The sequence below is a fragment of the Hoplias malabaricus genome, chromosome 17, assembly GCF_029633855.1.
Source record: "Hoplias malabaricus isolate fHopMal1 chromosome 17, fHopMal1.hap1, whole genome shotgun sequence".
Lineage (NCBI taxonomy): Eukaryota > Metazoa > Chordata > Actinopteri > Characiformes > Erythrinidae > Hoplias > Hoplias malabaricus.
In genome coordinates, this window is record NC_089816.1 from 4,959,793 (window position 1) to 4,977,576 (window position 17,784).

At 43.2% G+C, this 17,784-nt stretch overlaps 1 protein-coding gene across 5 annotated transcripts in view; it reads left to right on the plus strand.

Annotated features, from left to right (window-relative positions):
- mcf2a (MCF.2 cell line derived transforming sequence a) overlaps positions 1-17,784 on the plus strand; it is a 41,486-nt gene that overhangs the window by 4,781 nt on the left and 18,921 nt on the right. For 4 of the 5 annotated variants that reach the window (XM_066648484.1, XM_066648485.1, XM_066648488.1 and 1 more), the window contains exons 2-8: positions 4,786-4,854; positions 5,438-5,552; positions 7,465-7,555; positions 14,292-14,411; positions 14,802-14,918; positions 15,014-15,163; positions 16,496-16,617. In XM_066648484.1, coding sequence (XP_066504581.1) covers positions 4,786-4,854; positions 5,438-5,552; positions 7,465-7,555; positions 14,292-14,411; positions 14,802-14,918; positions 15,014-15,163; positions 16,496-16,617 — 784 coding nt within the window. Of the gene's footprint in view, positions 1-4,785; positions 4,855-5,437; positions 5,553-7,464; positions 7,556-10,941; positions 11,222-14,291; positions 14,412-14,801; positions 14,919-15,013; positions 15,164-16,495; positions 16,618-17,784 lie in introns of those variants that run through there. The other variant, XM_066648486.1, reaches the window with a different exon arrangement.

The following is a 17,784-nucleotide window of genomic DNA, read 5'->3' on the forward strand; positions in this document are numbered from 1 at the left end:
GAAACCCTGGCTCACTGCACAGAAACTCTCAAAAACCTGATTATGACACTTTCGGAAACAAAACTTATCCCTAACACAGCAACATCTGAAGTAAGTTACAATGTAAGTTACATACTGCTCCAACCTGTGTCCCTACGTCTGTTTTAGCTCACTCTACTGTGTAAATTCAGTCCAATTCAGTACGGCTTCTCTCTCTCTGTCTGTCTCTGTCTCTCTCTCTCTCTCTGTGTGTGTCTCTCTCTGTCTCTTTCTCTCTCTCTCTCTCTGACATAACGTCCATACCGGAAATACTGAGCTAGATCCTTGTAGCTAGGTAACCACCCCTGAGATTTGTGCTGTAAAATGTTTGGCATAGAAGCTGTAATTTTAAGGTACTTTATAATGTTCCTTTAATGACATTAACATACTTATATAGTTTGTCCCTTCAGACCCTCCTCTAGGCTGATACTATATGTCTGTTTATGTTTTTCTCGCCGTATTCGTCATGGCTCTACATGCCACATGGTCATTTCTCTCTGGTTAAGAGAGTCTGGAGATGAGTTTAGCAGCATATCAATGCACATCATGATGCAATTTAGCACTTTTCTTTTACCAACTATCATTTAATTAAAGCAGTAATTCAATACTTGTATAGTTAATTACAGTAAGTATGATGATTATATTTATATAAAACTGAACTGCTTGGTTTCTTTCATCTTATTTTAATACATTTATTTCTACCAGCTTCTTTTTTTAATCCAGTAGTATCCAATCTGACAGACTCTGGTACCATTTTAAATTACAGCTCACTGGGTGAGTACAGAGTAAGTACCTGTTCAGGAAGCCGTAAGATAAAATAAGTACTGAGTAAGTAAAGGTTATGATACTAGAAATATGTGGTTCTTATAATCATTTCATAATTTTTACTCATTAGTCAGCTGTGTTTATATAATGCCTCACGACACATAGTTTAAAACGTGTAAAATGTCTTATAAGTGTGTGATGATGATGATTGGTGAGGTAAATCACACGTCCTGAACCTAATGAGTACAAAGCACCATGAAACTCTGCTAGTGCCTGTAATGAAAGTAGCTGACCATGTCCTTCATGTGCACTGTAAATAGATTTAAAGGATCCATATTTACATTCAGGGGCGCAGCAAGTAGTGTCGCAGTCACACAGCTCCAAGGGCCTGGAGGTTGTGGGTTCAATTTCTGCTCCAGATGACTGTCTGTGAGGAGTGTGGTGTGTTCTCTCAGTGTCTGCGTGGGTTTCCTCCGGGTGACTGTCTGTGAGGAGTGTGGTGTGTTCTCTCTGTGTCTGTGTGGGTTTCCTCCGGGTGACTGTCTGTGAGGAGTGTGGTGTGTTCTCTCAGTGTCTGCGTGGGTTTCCTCTGGGTGACTGTCTGTGAGGAGTGTGGTGTGTTCTCCCTGTGTCTGCGTGGGTTTCCTCCGGGTGACTGTCTGTGAGGAGTGTGGTGTGTTCTCTCTGTGTCTGCGTGGGTTTCCTCCGGGTGACTGTCTGTGAGGAGTGTGGTGTGTTCTCCCTGTGTCTGCGTGGGTTTCCTCCGGGTGACTGTCTGTGAGGAGTGTGGTGTGTTCTCCCTGTGTCTGCGTGGGTTTCCTCCGGGTGACTGTCTGTGAGGAGTGTGGTGTGTTCTCCCTGTGTCTGCGTGGGTTTCCTCCGGGTGACTGTCTGTGAGGAGTGTGGTGTGTTCTCTTTGTATCTGCGTGGGTTTCCTCCGGGTGACTGTCTGTGAGGAGTGTGGTGTGTTCTCCCTGTGTCTGCGTGGGTTTCCTCCGGGTGACTGTCTGTGAGGAGTGTGGTGTGTTCTCCCTGTGTCTGCGGGGGTTTCCTCCGGGTGACTGTCTGTGAGGAGTGTGGTGTGTTCTCCCTGTGTCTGCGGGGGTTTCCTCTGGGTGACTGTCTGTGAGGAGTGTGGTGTGTTCTCCCTGTGTCTGTGGGGGTTTCCTTCGGGTGCTCCGGTTTCCTCCCACAGCCCAAAAACACACGTTGGTAGGTGGATTGGCGACTCAAAAGTGTCTGTTGGTGTGAGTGAATGTATGTGTTGCCCTGTGAAGGACTGGCGCCCCCTCCTGGACCCACCGCGACCCTGAACTGGATAAGGGTTACAGATAATGAATGAATGAATAATTACATTCACAACTACCATCAATACCAAACAGTAGGTGAACTCCTTATTTATAAAAAAAAATGACAGTGATAGTCACTTGCATAAACGGTATTCAATGTTTGTAATCTATAATTATGCTGAGAAGTACAATGGATTCGGAACGTAGTCACGTGCCTTATTTGTAAAGTATTTGTAAGATACCAGTAATAACCACATATTTCTACCATCATACTCTTTACTTACCCTGTACTTATTTTATCTTACAGCTTCCTGAACAGACACTTACTCTGTACTCACCTGGTAATCAGCAGGCTGTAATTTAAAGTGTTACCCAGACTCCTTTTTTCAGTCAAACATAGAACTGAGTAAGTTAAAGTCGATATGTGCTCGTTTTAAAGGGAACCTGTGTTAGACTTTATGTTGCTGCTTGTTCTTCTCTCTGAAATATGAGCAGGAAGTGGGGGGACTGCTGTGTCACTGGAGACGGAGCTGGTGCTGTGTTTTTGTAATTTGAACGCATCCTCTCTTGTAAGCCTACTGTCGCAGAGGAGCACATGGCAAAGGCAGAAAACCTAGATACTGTATGTAATCTGTATGCGGGCCACACACACAAACACACACAGCTCTGCAGACAGAGTAGATTCATCTGATTCAGTACCACACAGAATGTCTCATCAAGACTGAGAGGATTCAGTGGACAGACCATAACCTGCTCATCTTGTAAACATTTTTCCATTTGAGTCTTGTCTGCACTGCGTCACACTCCTCTGAGGAAACATTTCCATTTTTTAGCTTGCTGCTACCTCCTTGGCCACATTTCTGTTTGTGGAAAATGAATAGCATTTTCAAATCTCACCTATCTTCTCATTTGTTGATTTACCAGTGATTCCCAGTGCATGTTTATTTAGTTTTTTTCACTGTAGATCAGTTATGACCTCATCAAGGTAAGAGTATTGCTTTATAAATGCTACAATCCTAGAAATGTTGGTGTATTCTGTACTTTCAATAAAAACAAGAATCTATGAGGAATGAGGGGTTGTGGCTCCCCACTTTTTTTGGCCAAACATTTGTGAAAGAAAAGACAAAGTCATGTCGAAGTCTACTTTATTGTCAAAACTGCGATATGTACAGGACTGGGTACAACTGGGTTCCTCTCAGACACAGACCAAAGAGCTAACCCTAACCCTAGCTTTAGGAAATGTCCATGTAGGCAAGGCCAGGACCCAGGGTTGAATGAGTGTGATCTTCACAGATGGCACTGCATGAGAATCCATCATACTACTGTGGTAAATAGAGCCGCATGGGCTCAAGTGTGCTTTGGAAAACTATTATTATTTAATATTTAGTCTTCTGCGGATGTATCAAGAGCCACGGTGTCCAGGGTAACGTCAGCGTACCACCAAGAAGGACGAGACACATCCAACAGGACTCACTGTGGACGCAAGAGGAAGCTGTCTGAGAGGGATGTTCGGGTGCTGACCCGGATTGTGTCCAAAAAACATAACCACGGCTGCCCAAATCACGGCAGAATTAAATGTGCACTTCAACTCTCCTGTTTCCACCAGAACTGTCCGTCGGGAGCTCCACAGGGTCAATACACACGGCTGGGCTGCTGTAGCCAAACCTTTGGTCACTCATGCTAATTCCAAACGTCGGTTTCAATGGTGCAAGGAGCGCAAATCTTGGGCTGTGGACAATGTGAAACATGTATTGTTCTCTGATGAGTCCACCTTTACTGTTTTCCCCACATCCGGGAGAGTTACAGTGTGGTGAAGCCCCAAAGAAGCGTACCACCAGACTGTTGCATGCCCAGAGTGAAGCATGGTGGTGGATCAGTGATGGTTTGGGCTGCCATATCATGGCATTCCCTTGGCCCAATACTTGTGCTAGATGGGCGCGTCACTGCCAAGGACTACCGAACCATTCTGGAGGACCATGTGCATCCAATGGTTCAAACATTGTATCCTGAAGGCGGTGCCGTGTATCAGGACGACAATGCACCAATACACACAGCGAGACTGGTGAAAGACTGGTTTGATGAACATGAAAGTGAAGTTGAACATCTCCCATGGCCTGCACAGTCACCAGATCTAAATATTATTGAGCCACTTTGGGGTGTTTTGGAGGAGCGAGTCAGGAAACGTTTTCCTCCACCAGCATCACGTAGAGACCTGGCCACTATCCTGCAAGAAGAATGGCTTCAAATCCCTCTGACCACTGTGCAGGACTTGTGTATGTCATTCCCAAGACAAACTGACGCTGTATCGGCCGCAAAAGGAGGCCCTACACCACACTAATACATTACTGTGGTCTAAAACCAGGTGTTTCACTTTCATTGTCCAACCCCTGTACATGTTACATGTCTTTTCCTATGAAGGCCATGGTCCACTGTCAGCAAGACAATGCCAGGCTTCATTCTGTACGTGCTACAACAGTGCACACACACATTACTTGTGCTTGACTGACATTCTGTACCTGCTCAGTTCTCAATTCTTTAAAGTTCTTGGTTTTGTTTTAATTTCTATATTTTATTTTCAAATAATCACAACTTTTTCTGGAGACAGTGTTGTACACACAGGCTACTAACCCCTGTGCATTTAACTGATAACACCAAAGCCAATCTGCTGCAATTCTAAGGACAGAATGCACTGCATTTCTCTTTCTATCCTCAGAGGTGACTGTCCCTGTGAGTTTGAAAGAGGTGGCTGGCTATATTGAGAAGCAAGTTGCTTATTTATCAGGTGAGGGACGACATTCACTTGCTTTCCTGTTGTCTGTTGTCTTTTTTGATCCATTCCCTAAATATTTCCATCTCTGCCAGGGGAGGATACAGAGGATTAAAGCAGTGGTTTGGTCAGAAATCTAATGATCTCCCTCTTGACCACAAATGGAGTCAACGGAGCTGTTGTAGTTTTCTGATGCTGTATCATTGACTGTCACCTATTAACACCCAGGCTTTAAAGTAGCTCCTGTTACTTATTTATTTATAATTCCACGTGTCACTCCAAAAAATTCATGTCCTCTGGGGGCCCTTCTTAAACCTGGTAGTGAGCATGGTGACCTTAGGTTCGTCTACCACTGTTCCAGAGTGTCCCATTCCATTTCGTGATTTTCTGTAGAGACGATATGAACTACATGAACATCTATGCCCATCATTCACTCATTATAATAGGTGTCTATAAGCCTTTAAAGGGTACAGCCATTTCAAAGATCTGTTTAATAATAGAGTTTAGACAAATGCAGTTCAAACTTACTGCAGCCCCAGCTGTATCTGCAGGCCACTTTCATGAGCAGGGGTTTACTAATGTGATATGTTTTGTGCAGGGGGCCGAGGTGGGGACTCCAGTGTCATCATCACTCTGCCAGAATGCTCTGATTTCAGTGACATCCCTGAGGAGGCTTTGGCTAAAGTCCTCACGTACCTCACATTGATCCCACGGTGTGTGTCTGGTACTCTCTTTCTCCCTTTCTCTCTCTCTCTTTCTCTCTCTCTTTCTCTCTCTTTCTCTTTCTCTCTCTTTCTCTCTCTCTTTCTCTCTCTTTCTCTCTCTCTCTCTCTCTCTCTCTCTCTCTCTCTCTGCAATGCAGCATATCAACACTTAAAGATTCTGTTCACGTAAAAGCACCAAACCTTCCTGCTCTCACACCCTTTTTTCCCTCCATTATTTCTTGAACTAATCATAAGATCAGTGTTTAAACTTTGTCTTAACCTCTCTGTTTATCATGCCCATTTTTAGGGAATGCACCTTTGTTTTCTTTGTGACTTGTTTTGTTTAGTGCACTTTTCTTTCACTTTTTTAAGCAATGTATCAGTGTAATTAATTAATGTATCAGTTAAGTTTGACAGTGACAGTACCACCCCCCCCCCCCGCCCACACACACACACACACCTTCTGCTAACGTTAATCTTACATTAATGCTCAGTAAGGGTTAAAGGTGATGCCTGTGATTTCAAATACAATCAAATAAAGAGAATGTTCCCTCACCATTTGCTTGCTGTCCATTGAGTTTGCCTGCTGGAAAAAAGCTCTGGTGTCTGTACACAGCCCTAGCTTGTAAAAAGGGGAAAAACTAAGGATCTTGGTCTAAAATGAACCCTATTGAGGAGGCTCAGAAGGTTTGAGGTGGAGAAGGGCATACTGATATCTGTTTATAAATCCCTTGTGGAATCAGAGCTTGCTGGTATGAATTTCCCACTGCGAAAAGCAGGATGAGGTTAGAGTGATTTATTGAGCAGGCAAACGGAATAACTGGTGGAAGGCAAACTCCATTACCAGAGCTGTGTAGACGGGCAGTTAAGAGGAAAGCAAATATCATGATAAAAAAGCTAAGGCATCCACTTAATTGCGCCTTTCAGTTACTTCCATCGGGTCGTTGCTATAAAGTTCCCGGTACCAAAACAAAATTTTAAAATGTTCTTAACCAGTAAATAATGCAGTATTGAATATTTTTAATATATTGAAGTTATTACTTTTTGTTTATTGTTGTATGGCTGTTTTCTAGGGGTATGAGTCTGTATTGTTTTGTAGCATGTCAAAGACAAATTTCTATCATGCAGTGATAATAAAGTTTTGAATCTGAATTGCAAACTGAATCTGAAATGGCTTAGGTTTTCTCACTGTGTGTCACTGGCTGAGCCATGCCCGATTACTTTAGGTGGATCTGACTCCAAATTTGGGAGACAGCTAACTGCACGATAGTAATGACATGCCAAAAGTGCTACAAAACTAAACAGCTCGTGTCAAATCGAAAAAACGTACAGACAAATTAAACTGAAGGCCACCTACACACTATAGTTGGCTTCTTACTCAAACATACCGTTAAAAGATGCAGTGCTTCGGAGCTACAGAAGGCGTTTGTTTTGCTGTAAGAACAATAGTCAGCGTTGCCTTTAAGCACAAGTTACTAAGTTAGCTAGTTAGCTGACAAAGTCTGCAGTTACTATGGCTAGTGTAATTCTAATAAGGGAGGTCCTCGGGTTACGTCAGTCCCGAGTTACGATGTTTCGTGGTTACGACACATCTCCAATTTACTGTATAAAGCCCTTTTTTTGCGTCGTAAACGTCGTTACGTGAACTACGTGTGTGGTGTGCGCGGCGAAAGAATACACGGTCACGCGGCTCAGGACCGAGGAGGATAGGTGTTAGGATAGGATAAGTGCTTACAGTATGTTATTTAGTACATTATGTACGTATGTTCCGACTTACACCGAAAATCGTTTACGACGCGACGTAGGAACGGATCAACGTCGTAAGTCATCTAGACAACGTGCAGTCATCTAGATATTGAGGCACAGTGCAAGTGTAAGCTTGGTTTCTTTGCTTGGTCTGATGCTCCGCTTCTGTTTTCAGAGCACGGCAACCTGGGGTGAAATTTATCATCATTTTAGACCGAAGACTGGACACATGGTCCTCCATCAAAACAGCTCTTGCCAGGATTGCGGTGAGAGAAGAATCCTTAAACACTTAAAGTGCATTATATGATGAAGAGTTTGTGGACTCCTGCTCATCAAACACTTCTTCTGTAATGGAAAGTATTAAGAGGGAGTTTGTTCACCTCTTACTAGATGTTATAACATTTCTGTGAGGATTTGATGGCATTCAGCTAGGGCTGCAACTAATGATTATTTTGATAATCGATTAATCTCTCGATTATTTTTTCGATTAATCGATTATTAATCGGATAAAAAGGTAACTAGCATATTTAGGATACCATCAGTGAGAACAGCGAACAGTGAGAAGATTTAAGAGAACTAATGTTGTAATTGTATAAGGAACACACAACCTTCCATTATTAAAAATTAGCGTTTACATGAAGAATTAACCCAACCGTTACATTCATTTTATTTTATCAATATTTAACAGTGTATGTAATGTAATATACACTTGGCTGTGATACTCAAACACTAACACGCAATGCCAGTCAGAAAAGACCTTGAAAAAGGCTTTGAATATATAATTTTAAAAAATGTTTGGATTGATTTTTTTAACTGAATGTAACTGCCGCTACATTTAAGGTGGAACGGAAAACTCGCTAAATACAAGAGTGATATAAATTTACTAAAAATGAGACGTCTTGTTTAACTACTCTAGCAGGTTAACGCTAGCTCGACTAAAACTACGGTTTGTTTTGGAACTGCTGGTCGAGCTGACACATTTAAGGTGGAAGAGAAAACTCGGGGGGATGCTGAGGCTTGTTCGCTAAACGCGAGTGTAATATCAATGTACTAAGAAAAACAAATGTTGTTTAACTACTCTAGCAGGCTCTAGTAACATTTTAGTGAGAGAAAAAGTAGAATTAACTTACTATACTTAATCTCTTTCACACATAGCTCCAACAGCCTTCCTTTTCAGGTGCCTCATGCAGTGATGTTGTGCTGCCGTGCCATGCGAGATCAGCTGTGCACGTTTTGCACCTAATGCTATTCCTTAAAGGCGTTAATGTAAAGTGTTCCCATACTTTTGATGACTTGGGTCGTACATTTTTCTCTCAGCTTGTGCTAACATTATCCTCTGCTGTGACCGCCTCCGCCATTTTTCAAACCCTTCTTCCAGAGTTCATCACGTGTAGCAACTGTACCTATGTGTATAATAACTTAGACCCAACTAATCGATTATTAAATTAGTTGCAAACTATTTTAACACTCGATTTTAATTGATTTAATCGATTAGTTGTTGCAGCCCTACATTCAGCACTGAGAGCACTAATGGGGTCAGGTACTGATTATGAATGTTTTTGTTCTTTCTCACAAATATCTCTCCAGCTCATTCCAAAAGTACTGGAAGAAGCTCCTTTATTCCGAATACCGCTCCACAGCTCAGTGCTGGGGGTTATCTGTGCCTGTCTAGCCATCACTTAGCACTGAACATTGTGACTGCAGGCCCCTTAGACGTGCATTCCATTTGATATTTTTGCAAGATGATACAAGCCATGCATACAAAGATGGACGCCTCTGTCACCAATGGGTGCACCTTAACTTAGCTGAATTTGCATATTAGTGGTGTTACAAGCTTTTGGAAATGTAGTGTATGATGTTTTCTACTTTCTTGTTATCTCTTGAATTCTTATAGGAATGCTGCCATTTGGTTGCCACATTTTCCACTAGTTTTAAACAGCTTCACTAGGTGTTAGTACAGAGATTTAAAGGTGTCCACCCACTCTCCCGGTCTCTGTCCATGGTGCTGAACTCTACTCTCTGGGTTCGTCTTTATAACTGATGCAGCATGCAGTGTTCCCTTTGGACAATTGTGTAAACGTGTTTTTGGACTGCTGCAGAGTTTTGCATGCAGAGTGCGGTGAATAAAATCTCAGCTCAGACTGTAACAACTAATTACAGCTACCGAACAAAAGGGGTTAATGTACAGTAAATATCTCCAGAGTGGATTACCAGTGCATTACAATATCTCACAGCATTTTACTGAACTATTAGTGTCATTTTACTTTTGATTATTTACAGTAGATAAGTGTGTGTGTGTGTGTGTGTGTGTGTGTGTGGGCACATGCTTGATTCAGTCAAGCATTTTGCACTTCACTTATGCGCAATATTCTGTTTGTTTAATTATTCTGATCTAACCCCATCCCTCCCCCAACTAAATAAATACATTTGCAAAAATATGAGGGGTGCAGGTTGAAAGAAGATACACTAAACACTCTCTGTTTGGTAGATGTACCGCAGATGTACAGTAAGACCGTCCATAAACTGCAGTAATTAAAGTCACAAGCAATGATGAACATAGCGTCTGCTTGTGCTCTTTCTTGTGTGCAGTCTTGAATTCACTAGAATTTCAGCTTTGACATTTCTGCATCAAACATAACAAGGTCTGTTAACAAGTTACATGTCTGTACAACTCCTGTGGTTGATACAAACACAAAGATAGCTGTCTTTGCTCTTCCTGATGCTGCTGTCTGGTCTCTTTGTCAATAAAGTTATTTCAAGCCAGACAAACTACAAGTATTTTCATTTTGCTTTACCATTGTCCAGTATTGTTATTGGTGCACACGCATCCTACACATTAAAGGCAACAGTCTAGTTGCGTGCCTGAAACCGATATATTGTGTTTTAGGAAGCCCCAGTGTCTGTAAAGGGTAAAAAATAAATACATTTTCTCGGTCCGGTGTCGACTTCTCTCTCGATTACGGCAGAAAAGCAGCATTCTGGAGGATTTTAGACAATGAAGAGACCATCAAACTTTAAAACGTATGAACTGAGATGAGGATATTGCCCTGTTCCTGCTCCATGGGTGGGTAATATTGATTTGTTTTTGCAGTAGATGGAACAGAATCTAAAATCGTGAGACCTCTAACTGCATGAAAGTCAACACAGACCTAAAGTGCTACAAAACTAAACAACTCAAATGACTTTCTGTTGTAATTCAAACTGTGAATTAAAACTTACAAACAAGTTAATCTTCAGCAACATACAAACGAGTCATTTCTTCCCCTCAGACAGTTTTACCTCATAACTAGCAGAGCTTCTGAGCGTAAAACAAACCAGAGGACAGTGTTTCCCCACAATAGACGTGTCCTTTAAATCCCACTGCAAAACAAACATTTTTCTTTTAGATGTGAAGCACCCCAGGGATGGCGTTGGCATGTAACCCGTTCACATACTCACTCATTTAGGAACTGTTCCACAAGAGGGTGCTATTCGATGCTCTGAATCAAAGACACTGTGTGCCCTTGTTTATAGAGGTGCTGTTACTTAGTGGCCACTCTGCAACAAGGATAATGTTACAGTGAGCTGCAGTTTTGTGTCTACAATGCAGAGAGATGAGAGAGAGAGAGAGAGAGAGAGAGAGAGAGGAAAAATGGAGGTAGGGACAGAAAGCAAGGGACACCGAATGAGTCATAAGGAGAGAGGGAGAGAGAGGGAGAATAACAGAGAGAGACTGAGAGTGGTCAGAGAGAGTTAGGGAGACACACACAGAGAGAGAGAGAGAGAGAGAGAGAGAGAGAGAGAAAGACAGAGACTACCACTTTGCTTATCTCTCCGGATACCGGCAGCCGATGATGGGCGAGGTTAGATGCAGCGGTCGCTCTTTCAGAGCCGCAGAGGAAGCGAGGGAGCGATGCGACCGGCGCCGATTCTCCCGGAGCCGCAGCGCTTCGGTAAACCGCCGTTAATCAGTTCATCAGCGCGGGAGAGTTTTCTCTCAAGTTTATCCCGGGAGAGAGAGAGAGAGAGAGAGAGAGAGGGGGGGGGGGGGGGGGGGGAATGCAGCACTGCGGCGGTGCGAAGACTTTTGCCTCGTCATGCGAACGACCGCAGCGCTGTGTTTGTTTACGTGTGGAGTTTGAAAAATGCCGTGAGATGAACGCGTGCTCACCGTACTGTGTTTTCATGGATGACGCGTGCTCCGTGCCAGAGGGCGTATCAATGTCAAGCGTGGCGTCAGTTCCACCACAATCCGGTCTTTCCTGCGGGAATAAGAGTATATAGTCGTTTCTATGATGGATTAGTTAATGTCACTGTCTTCCGTGCGTTGTCTGGAAATGACGCAACGTTCTGACGGTTTGTTTCGGGTGGTTATTTTAGAGAGAAATGATGAAGCATTGTCAGTCCTAAAGTAGTGAAGCTGGACGTCTGACCAGACCACAGTGTCACTTTAATACATATATAAAAGGCTTTGATCTCTGTTTGAAGAATCATCTTCATCTGTGTGTGTGTGTGTGTCTGCAGAGGTAGCATTCTGCTAAGTCAGCATATCTGAGCTGTACTAAGTGGAGAGAGTTAGCCTAAAGTCCGTGGGCACTTTCTGCTCATCCAGCTTTTCTTCTAAAATCAAGGGTATGAAAAGGGTGTTTTTCTCCCTTTGCTGCTGTAACAGATTCTGCTTTTCTGGGAAAACCTTCCACTGCGTGTGAGGATCTGATGGAACCCAACCCTGGTGCTGATATTGGACAATACATTCTGGGTCACAAATGCCACTCCAGGTCATTCAAGAAGTATCAGATGGAGTTCCATCACTGCACCGAGTTCCTGCAGCGGTTATAGTCCGATGTCTCTATTTCCAGTCCTGTGTTTACTGTTTACTGTAGTGGAAATGTCTGATTATGTTAAGTTAAATTGGAGTATACTCTGATATTGAATTGAATCATTCATTCATTCATTCATTCATTGTCTGTAACCCTTATCCAGTTCAGGGTTGTGGTGAGTCCGGAGCCTACCCGGAATCATTGGGCGCAAGGCAGGAATACACCCTGGAGGGGGCGCTGAATTTAATCAGTACAGTAATCCCTCGCTACTTCGTGGGTTTTTTCAAGGGGCTTTTTTATTATTTACATGTATTAGACTCGACCTGTAGGTGACACAATATATCATTTACAAGTGTTTCTTACGTACAGTACATGTATTATTCACGTCCATATCCGAGTGAAATTTACTGACGCTAAATCACAGCTTAGGAATGACTCTATTAAAGAAACTGGTGGGATATCACATGTAGTTCCAGCTGAAAAACATTATAGAACGACTGTTTAATGCAAAGAGTGGGTTGTTAACAGCAACAGGGAGGGGTTTAAAAGTCCAAATAGTCGTTAAATACATAAACATCTTTCCTTTACTTCGCGGAAATTCGTTTTTCGAGGGTGGTCTTGGAACACATCCCCCGCCAAAAACGAGGGATCACTGTAAAAGCCAAAATTTGCTGAGTGATCCATCATCAAGAAAATAGATTTAATGAAAATGAGTGAATAATCTTTTGATGGATTCTTATCAGCACTGTGGTGTGTGTGTGTGTGTGTGTGTGTGTGTGTGTGTGTGTGTGTGTGTGTGAGCAGCCCTGTTGGAATAGTGACAGATGGAGAGCAGTGATGGATGTTTTATCTGTACAGAGGGCGCAGAATGTCTTGACATTGTAGGATTGTTGGATTCCCTGGTTTGCTTTTAGACCTGTCTACATTTAATTAATCACATGGCAGAGATTACCCCCCCCCCCCCAGGTTGTTCTTAGCTTTAGCCAGTGCCTTATTCCCAGTGTACGAATGCTGTGTGTCTGTTGCCATGTTTTTATTGTGATATTAGCATTAGGAATACCAATATACAGTGGTAGCAATATGTTTTATTCATTATTTATTTATTTATTTTTGAATAGGCACATAATGCAGCAGAAATAACTGTTGATTCAAATACTGCATGTATCCAGTTTTATTAAATCATCCTTGTATCTTTGAGATTTTAACAATAAATTAATTTACATATGTCCACCTGTTAAGACTAAGCCTACAGTTGTGTAGCCCCTCCCACTTCCACTAAAGTTATTATGAGTGTTTCAGTCCACAGTGAGGTACAGTATGGGTCAGCCAAGGAGAACCGATGTCATTTACATGAGTAATAAGTACTTTAATATATTAAATGGGTAGCACGGTGGTGCAGCAGGTTATTGTCACAGTCACACAGCTCCAGGGGCCTGGAGGTTGTGGGTTCGATTCCCGCTCCGGGTGACTGACTGTGAGGAGTGTGGTGTGTTCTCCCTGTGTTTGCGTGGGTTTCCTCCGGGTGACTGTCTGTGAGGAGTATGGTGTGTTCTCCCTGTGTCTGAGTGGGTTTCCTCCAGGTGACTGTCTGTGAGGAGTGTGGTGTGTTCTCCCTGTGTCTGCGTGGGTTTCCTCCGGGTGACTGTCTGTGAGGAGTGTGGTGTGTTCTCTCTGTGTCTGCATGGGTTTCCTCCGGGTGACTGTCTGTGAGGAGTTTGGTGTGTTCTCTCTGTGTCTACGTGGGTTTCCTCCGGGTGACTGTCTGTGAGGAGTGTGGTGTGTTCTCCCTGTGTCAGCGTGGGTTTCCTCCGGGTGCTCCGGTTTCCTCCCACAGTCCAAAAGCACACGTTGGTAGGTGGATTGGCGACTCAAAAGTGTCCGTAGGTGTGAGTGAATGTGTGTGTGTGTGTTGCCCTGTGAAGGACTGGCGCCCCCTCCAGGGTGTATTCCTGCCTTGCGCTCAATGATTCCAGGTAGGCTCTGGACCCACCGCGACCCTGAACTGGATAAGCGCTTACAGATAATGAATAAATGAATAATTTAAATATTAATGCCATCATAAAAAAGCCTGTTAAGCTCTAATGGCTAAGGAGATGTTGGAAAAAGAATCAGGACTATTTTTAGTAATAATTTGTTAATTATAGTGAAACTGTAATAAGATCTTGCTTAAATTATGTAGATTCCTTTTCTCTTTTCCCTACAGGCCTCTTTCCCAGGGAACCTGCACCTGGTGCTCGTCCTGAGACCGACCAGCTTCTTCCAGCGCACCGTCACAGATTTGGGCTTCCGCTTCAGCCAAGAGGACTTCATGCTCAAAATGCCTGTATGTCCTGAATTATTTCCACAGCCTGAAATCTTTAAAGGTGCTTTAAAAACATTTAGTGCGTGCAGGTAAGGGCTGTGTATGTGAAGAGAGTTCATTCTCTTTGATTTTGGACCATTTTTATTGGCGTTTTCAATATGTAACTGTCATACGATGTAAAGACATCTGATATTGCACATTCTGAGTAGTTTTTGTAGGATCATGATATTACGTTTGTCATATTGCCCACTGATAATTAAAAACTAACTTCAGAGCAGATTAAACAGTGCTCTAAGGTCAGTTACCAGTGACCCTCCAGGACTGGGTTTGAGTAATCTGGATAACATAATCCTGATGATCCATTTGTACAACTGTATCATTGACTCAGTGTGTGTGTGTGTGTTCTCTCAGGTGGTGATGCTGAGCTCTGTCACTGATCTGCTGCGCTACATCGATGAGAACCAGCTGACATCAGAGTTTGGAGGAACTCTGGACTACTGCCACAGTGACTGGATCGTCCTGAGAACAGTACAGCTCTCACACTGCCTTGTCTCTCATACACAGTCCAGTCACTGGTCATGAACAGTCCACTGCTTACGATCTGGTGTGTTTCCTTTCTACAGGCCATTGAGAGTTTTGCGGTGACTGTGAAGGACATAGCTCAGATGCTGCAGGCGTTTGGTACGGAACTGGCCGAAACACTGTTACCGGAAGACTGCGGAGCCATAGAACTACTGCTGCTCTCACACACTGAGAAATACAGGAGATTGAAGGTATGGCCTGTTACTTCCATAGCATTAAGCTATGGAACCACCAAGCAACCACCAAGTGCCTTGAAGCTGTCCCTTCACTGAAGTTCTCATGGACTACTAACTATCATCACCAGTAGATTGACCAGAGGAGGATGGGTCACCCCTTGTGAGCCTTGGTTCCTCCCAAGGTTTCTTCCTCAGCTGGGGGAGTTTTTCCTTGCCACTGTCGCCCCTGGCTTGCTCACTTGAGGGTTTTACATTTGTTTTTACATTTCATGTCAAATCTTTGTCTTACTGGAATTCCGTGAAGCTGCTTTGTGACAACATCAGTTGTGAAAAGCGCTATATAAATAAATTTGATTTGATTTGATTAAGCTGCACATGCGCCTGAGGTCACAATTCCTGATGTCCAGTGCTGGTTAGAGGGGTTTATAACAACCCAGTAGTTCTCTGTGGAGCAGTGGAACTGTGTTCTCTGGAGTAATGGAGTGCCTTCCAGTATATTTGGGATCATTTGCAGTAATGTGATGCACAACTAATCATCCAACATCAGTATGTGACCTCCCTAATGTTAAAGTGGCTGATAGCAATAAAATCTTAATATCAGCAACGTTAAATATCTAATGTTTGCATGTAATAATGTAAAAGTGCTGATGGATAAATGCACTGGTGCAAGTGCATGATGCATAGTGCAGTATGTTTATGGAGCGCATTTTTTAAATTATTTAGAATAATTATTTATGGGCAGCACTATGGTGCAGCAGGTAGCGTCACAGTCACACAGCTTCAGTTTCCTGGAGGTTGTGGGTTCGAGTCCTGCTCCGGGTGACTGTCTGTGAGAAGTGTGGTGTGTTCTCTCTGTGTCTGTGTGGGTTTCCTCCGGGTGACTGTCTGTGAGGAGTGTGGTGTGTTCTCCCTGTGTCTGCGTGGGTTTCCTCCGGGTGACTGTCTCTGGGTGCTCTGGTTTCCATAGGTGTGAGTATGCGATTGAATATATATATATATAATGTGTGTGTGTGTGTGTTGCCCTGTGAAGGACTGGTGCCCCCTCCAGGGTGTATTCCTGCCTTGCGCCCAATGATTCCAGGTAGGCTCTGGACCCACCGCGACCCTAAACTGGATAAGGGTTACAGATAATAAATGAATTAATTAATTATTTATGGCTTCATAAACATTATCAAGTGCTTTTAAGTGTTTTTATTCCAGAACACTTTATTTGACAACCTCAACATTTTTTTTTGTTGTTGCTGCAGTTATTTCATTGCATTACTGCATCTTTACCTTGGTTCTTGCTCCTCTAAACACTTCAGATCTATTCAGTCTTTTCCGCTGCTGTGTTGTTGTTGTTTGCAGGATGCCATCAAGTCAGTGATGAGGGAGGGACGGCACCTTCTCTCCAGTCTTGAGACTTCTGTGAAAGAGGAGGATAAACACACACAGTGGGACATAACACAAGACTGGGACACTGTGCAGAGGTATTTTCTTGTAGCATGACCACTAAAGGTTGTTCTTGGTTTGAGTTATCTATTGACTATCAATTGGCTTTTATTTAGTTAATCAATAACTTTACCTGTTAATAGGGCTGTTTCTTATCGTATCGTTTGTGATAACGTCACCATAATTTTTTAGATGATAAAATAAATCTATATTGTGATAATAGTGATATTCTGACTTGTTTATGTAATAATTTGACACATTTAGGTCATTTAGGTAAATAACTGTTTATGTTTGCTGTTTATATTCGCACACTAAACTTTCTGCATGCTGGTTGTGTGGTAGATTTTTGTTACATATTTTTTTTATACAAAATCTGAAGTTTTGTAAATTACTGTTGTTTTCAAAATAAGATTTTTTGTAACGTCTTTTAATTATTTTATATTTTACATTTATTGTAAAATAAAATCTTTTAATAAATCCATCCATCCATTCATTATCTGTAACCCTTATCCAGTTCAGGGTCGCGGTGGGTCCAGAGCCTTCCTGGAATCATTGGGCGCAAGGCGGGAATACACCCTGGAGGGGGCGCCAGTCCTTCACAGACACACACACACACACACACATTCACTCACACACTCGCACCTGCGGACACTTTTGAGTCAGCAATCCACCTACCAACGTGTGTTTTTGGACTGTGGGAGGAAACCAGAGCACCCGGAGGAAACCCACACAGACACAGAGAGAACACACCACACTCCTCACAGACAGTCACCCGGAGGAAACCCACACAGACACAGAGAGAACACACCACACTCCTCACAGACAGTCACCCGGAGGAAACCCACACAGACACAGGGAGAACACACCACACTCCTCACAGACAGTCACCCGGAGGAAACCCACACAGACACAGAGAGAACACACCACACTCCTCACAGACAGTCACCCGGAGGAAACCCACACAGACACAGGGAGAACACATCACACTCCTCAGACAGTCACCCGGTGGATACCCACGCAGACACAGAGAGAACACACCACACTCCTCACAGACAGTCACCCGGAGGAAACCCACACAGACACAGGGAGAACACACCACACTCCTCACAGACAGTCACCCGGAGGAAACCCACACAGACACAGAGAGAACACACCACACTCCTCACAGACAGTCACCCAGAGGAAACCCACGCAGACACAGGGAG